The sequence below is a fragment of the Fonsecaea monophora genome (assembly GCF_001642475.1).
Source record: "Fonsecaea monophora strain CBS 269.37 chromosome Unknown Scaff78, whole genome shotgun sequence".
Classification (NCBI taxonomy): domain Eukaryota; kingdom Fungi; phylum Ascomycota; class Eurotiomycetes; order Chaetothyriales; family Herpotrichiellaceae; genus Fonsecaea; species Fonsecaea monophora.
Genome location: NW_019174009.1, coordinates 75,342 through 92,162, shown reverse-complemented (window position 1 = coordinate 92,162; position 16,821 = coordinate 75,342). Strand labels below are relative to the sequence as shown.

The 16,821-nt window shown below is 52.8% G+C and overlaps 6 protein-coding genes across 6 annotated transcripts; 4 read left to right on the top strand and 2 right to left on the bottom strand.

Annotated features, from left to right (window-relative positions):
* Positions 1–1,063: 1,063 nt before the first annotated feature.
* Positions 1,064–2,046, top strand: AYO21_08726 (hypothetical protein; the record flags this gene model as incomplete). Its single annotated transcript, XM_022658669.1, has 2 exons — positions 1,064–1,949; positions 2,006–2,046. 2 exons carry the CDS (start codon positions 1,064–1,066, stop codon positions 2,044–2,046), a joined length of 927 nt encoding a protein of 308 aa, XP_022509030.1.
* A 1,005-nt stretch (positions 2,047–3,051) lies between these two features.
* On the bottom strand, positions 3,052–3,780 carry AYO21_08725 (hypothetical protein; the record flags this gene model as incomplete). The annotated part of the gene is made up of 2 exons (XM_022658668.1): positions 3,052–3,610; positions 3,707–3,780. 2 exons carry the CDS (start codon positions 3,778–3,780, stop codon positions 3,052–3,054), a joined length of 633 nt encoding a protein of 210 aa, XP_022509029.1.
* A 724-nt stretch (positions 3,781–4,504) lies between these two features.
* On the top strand, positions 4,505–5,145 carry AYO21_08724 (hypothetical protein; the record flags this gene model as incomplete). Its single annotated transcript, XM_022658667.1, has 3 exons — positions 4,505–4,518; positions 4,574–4,694; positions 4,771–5,145. The coding sequence occupies 3 exons, from the start codon at positions 4,505–4,507 to the stop codon at positions 5,143–5,145; spliced, it is 510 nt and encodes a 169-aa protein (XP_022509028.1).
* A 334-nt stretch (positions 5,146–5,479) lies between these two features.
* AYO21_08723 (hypothetical protein) lies at positions 5,480–7,075 on the bottom strand (the record flags this gene model as incomplete). Its single annotated transcript, XM_022658666.1, has 1 exon — positions 5,480–7,075. One exon carries the CDS (start codon positions 7,073–7,075, stop codon positions 5,480–5,482), a length of 1,596 nt encoding a protein of 531 aa, XP_022509027.1.
* Positions 7,076–9,325: 2,250 nt separating this feature from the next.
* Positions 9,326–10,622, top strand: AYO21_08722 (hypothetical protein; the record flags this gene model as incomplete). The annotated part of the gene is made up of 3 exons (XM_022658665.1): positions 9,326–9,426; positions 9,484–9,946; positions 10,026–10,622. The coding sequence occupies 3 exons, from the start codon at positions 9,326–9,328 to the stop codon at positions 10,620–10,622; spliced, it is 1,161 nt and encodes a 386-aa protein (XP_022509026.1).
* A 2,975-nt stretch (positions 10,623–13,597) lies between these two features.
* Positions 13,598–15,753, top strand: AYO21_08721 (hypothetical protein; the record flags this gene model as incomplete). Its single annotated transcript, XM_022658664.1, has 4 exons — positions 13,598–13,753; positions 13,846–13,903; positions 13,963–14,669; positions 14,821–15,753. 4 exons carry the CDS (start codon positions 13,598–13,600, stop codon positions 15,751–15,753), a joined length of 1,854 nt encoding a protein of 617 aa, XP_022509025.1.
* Between the last annotated feature and the right edge of the window lie 1,068 nt (positions 15,754–16,821).

Here is a 16,821-nt window from a genome sequence, read left to right as displayed (position 1 = left end):
TCGTAGGCGAATATGAAAGGGAGGTAGACGGCTCGGTCTTGGAAAGGAGGGTCATTTGGGACTCGAGATGTGTTCTTCTGTGGTCGATATGAGAGTGGCAGTGGGAATAGGAGCAGGAAGTCAGTTGTTGAGACGCAGTATGAGGTGACGATGTACTCGGTACTCGGTAGAGATGGTTGCAGCCACAGTTCATTCGACCATCAACCGACTTTCGGACCATCGTGTGCCACCTTTTCCTATTCGAGCATCCTCCACCAAGCATCCGCCATCTGCCCTGGCGACTCCACGTTGTTTGCTTCTCCATCTTGTCTTTGCTATTGTGCCATTGTGGTATGTCTTGTAACAGATGAATGCGCGAGCTCGACTTGGTGCTGTTAAACGAGTATACCGATGATCATCGTGGGCTCCACGAAAGCTGCAACAGTCAACCTGCATCAGCTCTAGGCCGCTTAATCAGCCTACAATGTTCTCTGTTTGCCTCTTCCAGAACGACCGCCCGAGCTGATGCTGTCCAGCTAGCATTGTATACTATCAATGCCGAATGTGTCAAGATATACCTGTGCAGGACTCCATATTGGTGTAAGGAAAGATCTATCGGCTCTTCCCTTGGGTGTCCATCCTTTGAAAGAATCTTGGAACAATCAACTTGGGACGTGATGATGGAACTCTCAGGCCTCCAGACTGTCAAACATGAGCTCAAGGTGATCGCCTGGGGTATCTCGAGTCCTGACTTTTGAAGAAGACGGAAAGAGATATCAAATGTCCAAGCTGTTGTGTGGTAAGCGCAGGGAAGGGTGAAGAACACATACATGAACATACACTACAAATCAACGTGACGATCAGATATCATTCACTTGTTTAGATCGAGTTCTGCCGCACCCATGGATGCTTTGTCCCCCAGCCTCTTGGTCCCAAGGGAATTTTGGTTTACTAATATTTCATCTCTGTCTGAGCTCACTGTCTTCTACATCTACCATCCCCGCTTCAACATCAGCCAGCTTCGTTGAGACAAGATCATCTACCGAGTAATTGTACAATGTCAAACTCTCCTGTACCAGCGAACATGTCACCTTCCAAGGTCCCCGACATGCCCTCGACCACCTCTACTCTCACCCTCCCATTGAGGACTGCGCCGTCCAAGTCAGTCACTCTCGACCCTTACTTCACCCTCCTTTACGAAGACAACAAGCGGAGCTTGCAACACTTCCTCGACAACAAAGCGCCTCTTCCTGGGAAGATCGTGCTCGCAACACCAAGATTCGTCGAATACCTCCTGAGCAAGGAGCCGGGTCCAAAAGTCCAGTACGAAAACCTGCGACCTGCTCTGTCGGCCATTCGGTCCTTCTTGGTCAGTTCTCCTGGGGGTAAGAAGCTGTTGGCCTTCTACAAGCACCTCCTGCAACTTCAAGGCCGCTGGTTGATGGCGACAGCTGAATTGGTCAGCTTTGAACTCTACATCAAGCTCACTCACAATCTGTTCATTTCTCGTGATGACAAAAAGCTCATGGCCCATTGCATCAAGGTCATTCCAGACGCTCTGTCCAAGGTCGCAAACTACAGCAATGTTGACAGAGCCACCTTTGACACCATTCTCAATCTCGAGAAGAATCGTCTGCAGGAGGCCAGCTCCACCGCAGCAGACATCCTCTTCAACTTCAAAGTCTCCAAGGACTTCTACCTTACTCATGGGAGACTTCTCACCGCCATCGAAGTTCATGAAGCCAAGCTCGAGGAACTACGTGTGCGAGCTGCCCGCCGTAAAGCTGAGCGCCAGGCTAGGATTCAAGCCGCGTACGCGAGAAATTCTTCCCCGTTCAGCCAACAGATTGGTATGGTCGGTATGACTCCCGTCCATCCTCACGTCGAAGCTTCGATTAGTCAGTATGCACAGGCGATTCGTGACGAGTTTTTCTCCTTCAACGGAAATACTGGTGACGAGGAGCCTCTTGGTAAGTTTATTCGCTGCCAATCTTGCTGACTTGTATGGCTAACTCATTTGGTGGAGCCCTGACTGTACATCATGATGGCAACGTCACTGCATCCTGATTGTCGATGTGTGTCCAGTTGCACATTGAGATGCTCTCCTTTTCGAGCTGCGGCTATTTTCATCAGCGTCACCCCCCACGAGGAATGGGGCGTTCCAGTGGTTGAAAGGATCGACTGAGTTGGCCATGTCCTTGTCAATCCCACCAGGAGCAAGGTCGCGTACGTTTGAGCGTACGATAATTGAATGTGCTTGGAAAGGATGGATCCTGTTTCAGGGGCTAGATCTTGTTGGCGACCAGGAGCCTTGGGAAAACCTTTTCTTGGACAAGCGGGTTTCTTGGGTGATCGCAGGGAGCAAGCAAGCAAGCAAACAGGGGCGATGACTTTCTTGTTCAAACGGACTTTGTCGGACATAGGCAGATGAGGGACCGAATGTCAACCTTCACAGTTGAAATGATTCATGAAAGGGCCTGGTGTGACGAGAACTTTCCAGAGTTTTGGGGGTTTGGAAAAACACTGATTCGAGCTTGTACCCAGCCAGCCAGTCTACTGCCAAGGAACTTTCAACAAACATGATTGATTGATTGATTGAGATTGAATTCTAACCAGCGATCTGTCACCTTTTCCCTTTTTGCATATTTGGTTTCTCCTCCCTTCCCTGTCCTTTTAGTAAGTCGCCCTGCCTGCCCGTGAGCAAGGAAAGGCCTTTGACACTATCAAGGTATCAAGGGATGTTTGTTGATAGGCTAGAAGAAGCAAGCAAGAGTAGAAGCAAGCAAAGAAAAGAAAAGAAAAGGAAGAGGATTGATCTAAAGGTCATTGTGGCCCACGACCAGAACCCGCCATCTTCGTAATCGTCAAGACGACAATCGGTTTCTGTCAATAATCGATTGCTTTGTCCACTACCACCCAGACTTGAGGACTTTTTTTGGTCTTTTTCGTGCCATTTCCACCACATCCGACAAGGTCACCCTCGAGACGGACAAGCATCCCTTTTTTGCAGATGCAGTCGGCCTGTTCTTACACCCCCACCATGTTTCCCGCCAGTCGAGTATCATATCCTTATCACTTTCTGATAGCTCTCTGGTAGAAGGCCAACTCGTCACCCTCCAGAACGTAGCCGTCCACTCTGCCACTTTGGCCAGGCCGAGAGCTGATGACGGCGTACAGACGGCCGGCCTCGAATTGTCTCTCCAGCGCCGGCTCGATCTTGCCGCTCTTCTTCAACCGCTCCTCCCGCTTCGCCTGCACGCTCCTGCTGACTTTGGTCTCTCCACCTTCGGCAGCCGCAGCACCAGCACCGGCAGCCTTGGTCTGTTGCGTCCGCTTCCGCCCAATACTCGTGCCGTAGTGCGCTTCGTACCAAGTTCTGAAGGGGGCCGCGTCAATCTGCACAACGGCGGACTTGGTGAGGGTGTTTGTGCGGACGAGTTCGTTGTTGGAGGGGTGGTAGGCCACAACGATGACACGGACCTTGCGGGCGATGCCTTCGCTGCCCCAGGAGAAGTTGCCGCTTTCCAGGCGCAGGGCACGGTATTTGGTATTGCCGCCTCGGGTGCGGACAAGATGGATGCGTTTGGTGCCGATACGGGTGTTGGCTGGTTGACGACCCTTTTCAAAGGCTCTGTAGATATCGAAACACAAATGTCAGACTTTGATCATCTTTGTCTATCTCTCTCTTGCTCAAAGAAACATCCTCGCATGGTGGGAAAATATGTACCTCTTCTTGCGGTAGTATGCGCGCTTTGCACCGGTGGCAGACCGCTTGTGGCGGCTGTCTCGTGAGATACCCATGATTGCGGGACTGAGGAGGCCTGCAAATGAAACACAAACTCGTCAGTATTGAATTCTTTTAATGTCCACAACAGCAGGTATCGAGTGCGGGATGGATGGGTGATCGAAAGATTTGGAGGGGAGATTGTTCGTCTTCGTGGGTTCTTCAATGCATTTCCTCCCGCCAGGTGTACACAGCAAATTCGTATACTGACCTGATCAAATCAGCAGTCCCCCAGAGAGCAATTAAGAGTACGTCGTCGAGATCTTGTTGAGATGTGGTGTGTATTGCCGTCTCGAGGTAGAGGGTCGTTCAGTCCCACGAATCCAAAAATCGCAAAATCCAGAGAGTGCGCCAGTTCGCCTGCCAAGAATTTTCTTGCCAAGGGGTCGACTGTTCGTACGGTGGACTGCTGGGATTAGTAAGGTAGTCCAGAGTCAGTTCAAGGCTTCCTATTGGCGGACTACAAGTGAATGTAGAAATCTCACCAGACATGTCATATAACGCACCGAATAATTGCCAAGAGCTGAATCTTGGCGTCGACACACACATTCGGCTTGGGGTTGCATGGAATGTCCTCTTTGGTTTTGAACCTTCACATTTCCACCTCCACCACTCTCTTTTTCCAAATTCACCTCCTGTTGTGTGCGATTCCCCGAAGAGCGCCAGGAACTCGCAGCAACACTTCCTCTTCCCTCTCAGCTTTTCATTCCCAGAAAGGAAAACTTAGGGTCATTCGCAAAAATGTGGGACACCTTGTCGCCCTGCTTGCTCTCTGAGACAATATGCTAACGAAGAACCTCTACTTTGTAGGCTTATTCCCAAGGCCGATCGCAAGAAGATCCACGAGTACCTCTTCCGCGAAGGTGTGCTCGTGGCCAAGAAGGACTACAACCTCCCCAAGCACGGCGACATTGACACCAAGAACCTCTTTGTACGTTGGCGCAACCGAGTTGCAATAGACGAGAGAAAACAAAAAGCCAGGACTAACAAGACATGATGTGTTGCAGGTCATCAAGGCTTGCCAGTCCCTCACCTCCCGTGGATACCTCAAGACGCAGTTCTCCTGGCAATACTATTACTACACTTTGACTCCCGAGGGTCTGGACTACTTGCGCGAATGGCTTCACCTGCCCGCTGAGATCGTCCCCGCGACACACATCAAGCAGCAGCGCAGCCATGCTCCTCCACGTGGTATGATGGGTGGTGATGACCGTGAGCGCCGTGGCGGCGGCCGTGGCGGACCCCGTGGTGATCGTGAGGGCGGATATCGTCGTCGTGAGGACCGTGGTGAGGGTAAAGAGGGTGGTGCCCCTGGCGAGTTTGCGCCTACCTTCCGTGGTGGCTTTGGACGTGGACGTGGAGCCCCCCCTCCGGCCTCTTGAGGGTTGGAATATCTGCTTTCCCGGGAGCTGGCCTGCGTGCACATGAACATATCTGAGAGATGAAGACCTCTTTTCCAAAAAGCACATTGTTGAAGGCCCTGGACAAGCGGCGTTAGCGCCAGTTGAGCATGTTTCGGAGCGACGCCCAGATCTGATATCTGTGCCAAAACTCGCATGAGACCACATAGAGCACATTGCGAATTGTCATGCATTGAGACCGCAATCACCCTCCGTTGGTCGGCCGATGCGTTTCTGCCGTAGGATTGTTCCTAACTGCTTCTTGAAGTGTTCTCACGATATTTTGCCCTCTTCCAAATTTTTGTCATTCTTTATCTCAGTCAAAATCTCCTCTCTCCTTCCTCAGCCTATCCATCCTCAACACCGAATGAAGAAGCACATTCGCCCCTATAGCGCAGTCCTCCTCATCGCACCACTCGCTCGGATTGTGCGAAACGCCATCCTTACAAGGCACAAAGATCATGCCCGTCGGACACTGCACATTGGTGCAGACGGAATCGTGGCCCGCGCCGCTCAGCATTCGCTGGAGCTTGGTCGCGTCGCCGCCCAAGACAGCCATGGCGCTCTCCTCGATACACTGCAATGCCTCTGGGTTGAACGAGATGGCGTCGCTCGAAAAATCTTCCTTCATCTCGACCCGGATCTTCGTGAGTGGGTTGTCCTTCAGCCTTGAAACCCTCTCCGAGGGCGCCGCTCTGGGAGCACTGTGGTTCTTGCCAGCCCCTTCCTTCGCCTCCTGCGAGTCCGTGTGATCACCTTCGTTCACCAGTTGGATAAACTCCTCGACCTTCTTGACCATCCTCTTCAAGCCCCTGTCCAGAGGATTCCTCAGATCTAAACTCATCTCGACCTGTCCGGGAACGGTGTTGATGCTGCCGGGAGAGACATGCATGATTCCCACGGTTGCTAGCCCTTTGAGACTCTCGGCAATCTTGCGAATCTTGTGCAGAAAGGTTGCGGCAAAATAGAGGGCGTCGGCGCGATTGTCGAAATCCGTGGTGCCGGAGTGTGACTCTCTGCCCGTTATCGTGACGGTGAACCACTTGTATGCTTGGACGCCTTCGACAATCCCGACCTTTTGTCTCGCCCTTTCGAGTTTCGGGCCTTGCTCGATGTGCAATTCGAAGTGCGCGCCCAGGGGTGTGCCGGGCTTCCCATCACGGTAGCAAGGGACGTCCCCTAGATATCCAATTCTTTGCAGTTCGTCCTTGACCGTGGCCTGGGGCACTCCCGAACTGACGCTGCGAACACCCCATGCCTTTTCTAGCCCTACGCGTCCAGCCCAGACCGAGCTCCCCATCATACTAACCGGAAACCTAGCGCCTTCTTCATTTGTCCAGTTCACCACGCCCACGTCGCCCTCGGTCTCGATCCAGTTCTCATTCAGGACCCTCAACATCTCGATCCCCGCAGCGACGCCCAAGACGCCGTCGAACCGTCCGCCACTAGGTTGACTGTCCAAGTGGCTGCCGGCGAACGTGGCAGGTGCTTCGACTCTGTTACCGGGCCGAGAGGTCGACGACGATAGGCCCGGTCTGATGGCGAAGATGTTTCCCATCTGATCCACATGGGTCCTGCATCCCAGAGACTGAGTGGTGGAGATGAACCAGTCCCGCGCGGATTTGTCGTCGTCGGCGAGTGCCAGCCGCGAGAGTCCCTCAGTCCTGATATCGCCCGTCTTCGGCTTCGCGGCCGAAGTCCATTGCGCTGTCGTGTGGATCGTGTCCCAGAGCCGGGCTGGGTTGACCTTCAACCCGCTCAATTTAGGTCCGTCGAGCTCGGTCGTGCGGAGGCAGAGGGACGATGAACTCGCAAAGGTCCTGATAGAGGCCAATGGGCCATGGCCGCGGCGAGGTCCTAATCTGTGATTGAGTCTGTATAAGGTCGCTGGCGACAGTCTGCCCGTAGCCATCTGGCAAGAAAGGGGGATCCAATTGGATCGGAATAGCTTGTTTCCCTCAACGGCCAAGTGCGAAACCGCAACTCCCAGACCTCAAGCACTCTTCCAAAAAAAGAATCTCTAAAATAGAGGGCCTATTACCTAGCAGATTATGCTTCTGAGTATTATTATTTACTATGCACCAAACTCAAACTCAGCTAGAAAAATGTAAACTCCATTGACCTAATCATAAGACAGAGAGGTTTCGTTTGGAAATGAAGGTGAGACCTAGTTTCCTGTTCGGTGATTGCGGGTCAATGAATCACCGATAGATCACAGACATCATTCTACCAAACTGCATGGGTACTTATGGACAGCAGTGCTTTATCTATCTGCGTAGGCATTGTATCCCTGAGTGGATTTACCAGTCAATTGGATACTGAGCGTACTAATTCAAGAGTCCAGAGGTTTGTGACAAGGAATGTCTCGAAAGCGAGGCTTGGGAATAAATTCCTCGGGAAAGGCGAGCGCGAGTTCCCAAGGTTCTTCTGACAGCACCCATCCAGTTCAAATTTTGAGAACATCATCGACCCGCCGTGGTTCACAATCACAGGAGGGTACGGGACTCTCCCTCGGCCCAGCTGAGATCACAATCTCCATCATCCTTTCCTATAAGCAGTCCCAGACCTCAGTTGGGTAAGGTATCGAGCAGAATGTCGAGCTCTGGGTCCATCCTTTCTGGACCCCATCGACTCGATTTTGCTCGTTGTCCTCGGGTATGGCGTGAAACCCCATCTCCTCACTGGTTGAACACCTAGTAGCGCCAATTTCTTTCTGTGCTTCGGTCGCCGGAAATGCGTTGAGGACTGACAAGGAGTCGGCATTTCTTCCACATGAAAGACGACCGGTAGCCCTCTGACGTGGCATGCGGCCTCTCCGCAGACCCGTATATACTGATAATGTATACCACCGACAACATAACTTCGCTGCGGAATTCGGCTCCAGGCATCGTCCCTTTCGTAGAAAGAGGCGTGGTGGACGGCACGGGCGACCGTCTGACTTGCGTCGACATTCTTGCTTCAATTTCATCCCTTGGTCTCCCGCTCCACGCTGTACACCTTGAAAACCTTTTGGCGATCGTCAGGAGGCGGCGTCAGTCCGAGGGACGCTTCGATTTGATCCGAAAACAGCAGCATCGCGGACGCATTGACCATCAGCGCGACACCTATGACAGCGCGGGTCTTTGGGGAAAGAGCCTTGTACGAGCTGTAGACGAGTTAGGCGACAATCTTCGGCGGAAGCAAAGAGGGAACGTACCTCCACAGGGTCATGCTGAAAGATATAGTTGCTGATCCAACTGGTCACAAGCAATGCTATCGCAACGGATGGCGGACTAAGGTCGAATTAATATCCGAAGCCCATTGCGGGCGGCAGGTGAACCGAGACGAGCCATGTGTACTGGCATACAGCGGATCATAGGCCCCAGAACTTGCTCTATTCAGTTCATACTTGCCAACTACAAGTACTGCATACATATCCTGCCCAAGTATTAGGTTCAAAAGATAGCTTCCACTACACAGACGCTGAGCCATATAATTTCTTCAGAGCAGGTGTCCGGGCAGATCAATCTGCGTTACCATCCAGAAAGTACTGCTTTTACCGAGCATACAACTACACGTGCTAGTCAGGCTGTTATGATCGACCGTAAAATTGCGTGCTCGATGGCTCCGTCTCAATGACCTCTCTGGTTGGCTGAACCGACTTCCCTATTAACTTGAGGGCTCCAGTGGCTCCCCAGCTCCAGTAGCAGACCGTGTTGTGGGTAGGTATCCTGACATGCTCAGCCTTGCTAGTCGACAGCAGCAGGCTAGGTCTATACAAACCTGGGTGTTTCAGGGAGAATTTCTATCACCAGACGACAGGACCAACAACTCCTGCAGATCTACCAAGTAGAACACTCCAATCATGCATCGGCACGTTCTGCCCCGCACGAACTTTCCATTGACCGAGTCTCCTATCAGGAAAACAATCGGGGTTTCGGGGAACAGCGTCGGTGCCAGCAACTGCGAGATGGCGGTGGGAATGCCCTTACCCCCCCCCCTTTGATCTTCTCTGCCTCCCACCGCTCCCTCGGGTGCAAACCAATGCTTCATCCCTCTCAAGGACGACATCTCTCCAGTAGAGCTCATCTATCCAAAGAGTCTCACAGACGTTGTACCTGCTCGCCATGCCAGTTGTAAGGCTACCCGTGCATTGTGCTGTGTTGTCCAGGGGAATACCACCATGGCTGACACGCCGAAACAGGCAAAAGTTTGTCCGTACGACGATGGCACGGTCGAAAAACCCATCAATCGGGAGCCGTATATGATCGATCTTGTTTCAAGGTATGGGAAACATTCTCTCTTCCCCGAACAAGAATAGTCTCTCAATTTTGACAACAGCTTCATCACCAAATCCGACAACTATGACCGGAACCACGGTCCGATTCAACACAAGGTCGGAACGGACCATCGAGTCACAGTTGACGGGGAGGCCTTCGTCTGCAGGACCCTTAGTCTCACCGTCGACCAGCTCATGAACGACTTCCCGCAAGCCAGGGTGACCTGCACGTTGCAGTGCGCCGGTAACCGCAGACACACTATGCGCACTCGCATCAGGGAGGTCGTGGGAGTCGACTGGGAGGATGCTGCTCTCATGACCTGCGTGTGGGAGGGTCCTCGGGTTCGTGACATTCTGCTCGCCGCCGGAGTTCAGGACCACTGCACCATGGGTGACAATGTACCACCAAAACATGTCCACTTTGCCAATTACGGAGGCAAGACTCAGGCCGACGAGTGGTATGGGGGTAGCATCCCCTTCGACCGGGCTATGGACCCAGCCATGGATGTGATCCTGGCGGTCAAGGTACGAATCGAGAGCGCACCGTAACCTTGCCCCCTTTTTCGACGGCGCGTCTGCTGACTTGTCACTTCTTGGGCACAAGATGAATGGCTTGCCTTTGCCTGCCAGACACGGCTTCCCCGTCCGCTCCATCGTCCCGGGAGTGCTGGGGGCTCGCTCTGTGAAATGGCTAGATCGCATCACCGTCTCCGACAGGGAATCACCATGTTTCTATCAGCAGCGTGACTACAAGATTTTGCCGCCCGAGGCGGTTTGTGTTGAAACCGCTGAGAAATATTGGGACCAGTGTCCCTCCATGCTGGACATGCCGATTAACTCTTGTGTTGCCTACCCAACCTCGGGCTCCACGATTGTTCTTCCTTCTTCTGGGAAGATCGAGGTGTTTGGGTATGCTGTTCCACAAGGCGCTCAAGGTCCGGTGGTCAGGGTTCAGGTGTCTGGTGATGAAGGCAGAACTTGGACCGACGCACATCTCGAGGATGGTGGCAAAGATGCCAGTCGTTGGACCTGGTCTCTGTGGAGAGCCGAGATCAAGATGGACAAAGGTAAAGGCAAGAGGGTTTTCGCAAAAGCCACCGACGCTGGGGGTAACACGCAGACCTGTGAACGATCAGCTTGGAATCTGAGAGGCGTGGCCTACAATGGCTATGAAGCTGCATTCGATTTGAACATTCTTTAGTTCAATGTTCTAGAGCAGCCGACGATCAGCGGAAGATCGTGGTTGATTCGGAGAGAGAGGGTTGAGCAAGAGAGTGAGTTTCTAGCCTTTCACTTTTTGATATAGTGTAGCGGTTTGTTTATGGTGTGTTTGGCAGCGGCACAACCGGGGATGGGTGCTCGGATTGGGCATCAGGATCAGCCGTAGGACATGCCGATCCATACCTCAAGAAGGAATTGACATTGCACAGTGAATATCTTCCACGACAGGTGATATTGGGCATCTTTGCTTTTGCTTTTTGGTACCCCCAGATCTGATCTGGGACATTTCCATTGGGTGATTTTCCAGGTAGTGGCAATGAGGAAGAAACGGCTCATTATGGCATCATTGGCTCAGACTGGCTGGGGCTTGGGATAAGCAAGTCGCCCGTGACGAACCCTAAAGAGGTTTGGTGGGACATCGGCAGTGGTCGTACTCGTAGTTAAAGAAAGAAGGCGGGGTGTACCGAGTACGAGGTACTCCGTTGACTGCCACAGTGCCTACTGCGTACCTGGAGCAACGTGCTGGTTGATCAGAAGGGGGTTCACCGAAAGGGGACTGGAAAAGCGTGGACAACCCGGAGTACGGGTACAGGTGGAAACGGGCGCACCCTGCGACCTGCAGCCAGCCCGTTTCAGGCAGCCTTGCCCGTTCCATCAAGCCCATCGAGCCCGTTTGCAGAAACGCGCAAAAGAGACCATCTCAATCCAATCCGATGAAATAACGGAGTCCCTCGTATAGGCGACATTGGCCTGTACCTCCGGCAAGATTCGCTCTTAAGGAGCAGTAGTGTTCCTCTTCCTCTTCTTCTCCGACGTGAGGTGCAATCTGGCACAGTGACCACTCTATCGTCTTCAGGTGGTTTTCTCCGGCGCACAGGGTATTTTTGTGTCAGACAATATTCTCATTGTGCAAAGTTTGGCTTGAGACCCCAGTACAAATGCAGCACGCCCCAGCTACCAACCCCTACTAGCCTAGCTCTAGAGGCACCGGGGCCCGGGGGTCCTCGTCAGAACCGCATCTGCTCGTGCCCCGGAACTCGGGAACAGGCGCTTTCCCCTTCTGGAAATGAAAATCAGTTGATATTTCAGTCTAGGAGGAGCGGTACCAAGAGGCTCTAAACAGGGTGGAGGACCGCGAGCTGAAGTTGCAGGGCCCAGACGTGATGTGATGGAGGACCCTGGTGGTCAGTCTGTGTCAACCTGCGTCAATCAGTGAAGAAAGCAGAGACAGTCAACACGACAGGCCTCCCTCTGTGGTACATTTGAGCCCCTCAGTGCGCCACTGGCAGCACGCCAATGCCCGGGGCTCGTGGAAGACCTGGAGACCAATGCATCAGCCCGCAGGCAAGTGCAGAGTCGAGGGTGGACCCCGCGCTGATGATGATGGAAGGGGATGCGGTCCCGGAGTACAAAATAAGTGTGAAATTCTGCTGGATTAAAAAGTGTACGAGTAAGCTTTTTTTTTTTTGCACAGAGCCCTTCGCGCCCCTCGCTGCGAATCCCACGTTTCCGGAATTTGGTGGATGTGGGAGCTAGCCACCTAGCCTAGCACAACGCCTAGTAAGTGCCCACTATCAGTAGCCTAGGTACTAACAACCTTTGCCTGCTCCCCTGGTCCCGGGGCCCTAGCAAGCATCCTCGTACAGGCACCGGGAGCTTCTAGCTCACGGAACTGACAGACGGAGCCTTACTTGAAATGTGCTTCGCAGCTCCACCAACTAGCATTAGCAGAGCAGGCCGTTTTCCGGAAGTCCAGGGCCCAGCGTCCTGAAACAAGCCACACTGACCACGCAGGTGGGAGGACCGTTCTTTAAATTTTTCTGACGTCCTTCTCCTTGCTGTTTGTGCGAGTGTCGCCGCGATTAGCGCACGCGAAGCAGGGCTGTCATTGACTGCAGATATCCACGAGGAGGCATCGTAAAATAAGACGTCGCTTGCTGTGTGAGAGCCAGTATTAGTAGGTAGAGTAGATATGAATGGGGCATGTTGGTTGCACTCACCTTGGTTTTCCCTTGGTTTGTGCGGTCATCAATCAAACATGCGTAGGACAGAATGGTGAACCCATGGCCACGGTACCCTCGCCTGTCGGCCCCGGAGTGATGGAAACCCCAGCAGTAGGCAGATGCTTCGAAGGTCACACTTCCATGCAATTGAAATTCGAGAAATATGGGTGACAGTGACAGCCCCAACGACCTGCGCCGTGGCCCACCATATGAGAATACCCAGTAGTAGACAGGACTTCTTCTCACACCCAGTTATCGTCGGCATTGACTTTCTTTGCAGCAGGGACAAAGAACAACAAGAGAATCGCTTGTAAACCAGCCACCACCAAACCCAGGAATCCGGTCGGTGGTCTGCAGCCGTTTGGTCCTTAACTTAGGTTTAGCGGGTTGGTTTGCGTGGGAGTGGGATACCTAGAGTCAGCCACTGGGTAACTGGACAGGAAAAGCCGAGTTGAACGTGAGTTTGTGGTTTAGCTCCCCCGATTTTGCCTCGACAAACTTGACTGCTTGCACCCGAACTGAACTCCATCTCTGCTGTTGTTTCCACTTGGGATTCTCATCTTTCTCCCCAACTCACTTTCGCAGCCATCGGCATCACTCCCGTCCGTTTTTGATCTTTGTCGAATTGCCTCTCTTTTCCTCCGTATCCTGTTGTCTTCAGGGGGAATCAGAGAGAGGTTGACCTGTATCAAATTCATCTTCGCCGCTTGTCCTGCACTTAACCTTCCCCCGAGCTGCTGGAGTTGGGTCGGTGGTCTGCTTTTTTTTTCCTGACTCGACGTCTGTGAGCTCTTGTCTGGTACTTCTTTCTTTTTCCTGCCCACGGTCTGTTAGAATCCTGGCTGACAAGGTCTCAAGCATAGCCCAGAATTCTCGACTTGCTCAATAATTTGCCCGCCTGTCCTATCGTCCTCCCAGCGAAACCCCAACGGTCACATTTTCCGTAACTGTCATGGCGACCACTGCTCCATCCGTCCCCAAGCTTGACCGCTACGTGGTCATTCATGTTGCGACCACTTGCGATGAACATGGTGTTTATGTGACAAAAGATTCTGCAGAAGTAATTGAACTGGGTTGGATCTTGCTCGACAGTAAGACGTGTGATGAGGTACGTTTTCTTGGCGATGCCTGCTACGGAGGAGGATAAAGGAGATGAAAGGCGATCAAAGCAATGACCGGACCTGTTGACAAATGTGCCAGATCTATCGGGAGAGCGTCCTAGTGAAGCCCGTCAACACGCCCATCACACCCCTTTGCAGTGAGTACATCTGTGTCGGGAGGACGGAGATTTGCATGAACTGATCCTTGCAATCACAGCCAGCCTCACCACCTTGACTTGGGAACATGTTCGCAATGCCGGCTCTTTCCGGGATGCAGTCACTCGCTTTGACCATTTCGCTCAGGAGCACCTTATATCCAAGAACCTGGAGTTCTCCTTTGTCACACTGGATTCCTGGGATTTGCGGGTCCAGTTGCCTCGAGAAGCTCGCGATAAGGCAGTCGTCCTACCGGCTTACCTGCAACACTCCCGGACCTTTGACCTGCGTTCAGAGTATGCCCGATGGCAGCAGCACCATCCAGAGTCCCTGCCATTTGGCCCCAGTTCTCTCGCAAACATCTGTGCTGCTCTCGAGGTGGAGCCTGTGCAATCGTCGGCGCCAATTAAGCACAACCTGCCCTTCCATCTGCAGGCGTTGGCGCCTGCCTCCCCTCGCCGCGCCATGGAAGAGGCAGTCACTCTGGCCAGGGTTCTTCGGGGCCTCATTCGGAAGTCTCAGCCCGCCCACGAACATCCGGATGTTTTGACTCGCCCCATGGACGCCAGGGCCGACGTGAATGCCTTCTTGAAAGAACGCAGCAAGGTTCTACACATGAACGGTCTGCCGCACGACACAACGCAGTCTGAACTCGAGAGCTGGTTCACTCAATTCGGAGGGAGGCCAATCGCATTCTGGACCCTTCGTACTCCAGATCAGCATAAGCCGACCGGATCAGGTTTCGCCGTCTTCTCTTCCCACGAAGAGGTATGTCTCACTTTCATTTCCCAGTTTCACATCTTACGGCACTGATATCAACCCTTTTCTTCCCCCTTTCTTCAAACTCCTCCGACACTTCATCAATTCCACCCCTCATACTTGGATCCTGGATTGACACAAAATTAACTTTGCTTCACAGGCCGCTGAAAGTCTCTGTATGAACGGACGCGCTCTCAACGAAAAGGCCATCGAGGTCTCGCCTTCTTCAAGCCGAGTCCTCGATCGTGCCGCCGAAATCTTGACTCCCTTCCCTCCAAGCAAAAACCGACCACGGCCAGGCGACTGGAACTGTCCTTCGTGTGGCTTCTCCAACTTCCAACGCCGTACTGCCTGCTTCAGATGTTCATTCCCTGCTGGAGGAGCTACGGGTGTTGATCCATATTACAATTCGTACACCAGCTATGGACCTCCTCACATGATGGGCCATCATCCTCACATGGGACACCATGGACATGGAGTGGGCCATCACGGCCGTGGCGGCGCTGGTATTGTTCCTTTCAGAGCTGGTGATTGGCGATGCGGTGCAGAAGGCTGCTCATACCACAACTTTGCCAAGAACGTCAACTGTCTGCGTTGTGGTGCCCCTCGCTCCGGAGCTGCAGTCGTGGTCGATTCGGCCTATCCCTCTCCAATGGCACCTCCTTCCGAGTATGGCATGGGGCCAGGCTCGATGGCTAGCACTCCAGGACCCGCTCCATATGGTGCTGGTGCAGCTGCTTTCGGTTCTGGAGCGGCGTTTGCCCAGCCACCCAGTCAATTTGGCATGCCTTCCGGTATGGGTGGACCACCAGCGGCTCCCTTCCCACAGATGGGCAACATGACTCCCGGCTACGCATCTAGCAACATGTCACATTCCTCGTTCGGCCCTGCGGCTCAAGCTGCCTTTAGCGGTGCTGCAGACACGAATGCACCGAGTAATCTCCCTCAGAATGGCTTTTACGGTAATGGCCCCGGTGGAGACCCGTTCGCGTTCCTCTCTGCTGGTATTGACAGCCTCAGCATGGTGACGCCTGATGACAACCAAGGCCCTCGTCGCAATGGTGGTCCTCAGAGCGCGAAGAGCCCCGCCTAACCCACCTCCCATCCACCGAACTCTCTGCCTTTCTCAAGTCGCCTACACAACGTCACTAAAGTTCACTCATTTGACCGATTAACGACTGCGACGACATCTTTCATGTTGAGCAACGTGGTCTACTTGTTTTTTTCGCCCCACTTTCATGTACTTGATTCTGGCAGATTCAATGCACATCTGTTTACTAGCTTTGTATCGTGGATATTGGCGGGCGGTGCTGGAGGCTGGGCTGCTGGAGGGTTTGAACTTGGTCGAAAGCGCCGGCAATGGGACAATCTTTGCATATGAGGAACGACCTAGAGAACTTGGCTTGTGTGTTTTTGCTCGGGACTGTGGGGTGTTGGAATCGAAGAAAGATGCGCAGAGGCACAAAATGGCCATGGAAACCCCAGGAATAGGCTGCACGAACAAAGGGGGGGAGGAGCATGGAGGTCTAGAGAAAACAAAAACTACCCTGGTACGAGTGCGAACAAAACTGTATGGCATCGATGGGAAAACGTGTGGTCTTGGGGCTTGAGCGTGCACATGTGTATGTTGCTGTTGTCTAGGGGGATATTGCCAGCATAGCGAAGGAGCAAGAGCGTGGAACACAAAGGTATGGAACAGGACAAGGGCAAAAATGGACAGACAAAAGTTGTGGAGAGAAAAAAAGAAATTATCCAATATGGCATTCAATAGGGCCGGAGCACCACAGGCCTGCGACACAACCCCGGCACTTTACGGTTCGAGAACGCCCACAAGTATCATCTGTTTGCACATGGCTATTTGAGGAAAGGGGAGAATTCGAAGCTGGCTGTGGATATTGGCATCATTCACCAGGTAACTTTGTCATGGTCAAGGATGGCTTTTTAACTAAATTGTTCAAACGCGAGTGGACAATGTTTGATCACTTTTTTCTCTCTAAGAAACCTGGTGCCAGTGCCATTCCTTTTTTTAATTGAAATCTGTTCTCAATCAAGGGAGACGAAGAGGGTTGGGCTATTGCTGTGTTTTTGCGGTGGCATCGGAACACGCGGAGGCACCTCGTCGACACCTATCCAGAGTCCAAGCAGTGTTGCAGACCCAATC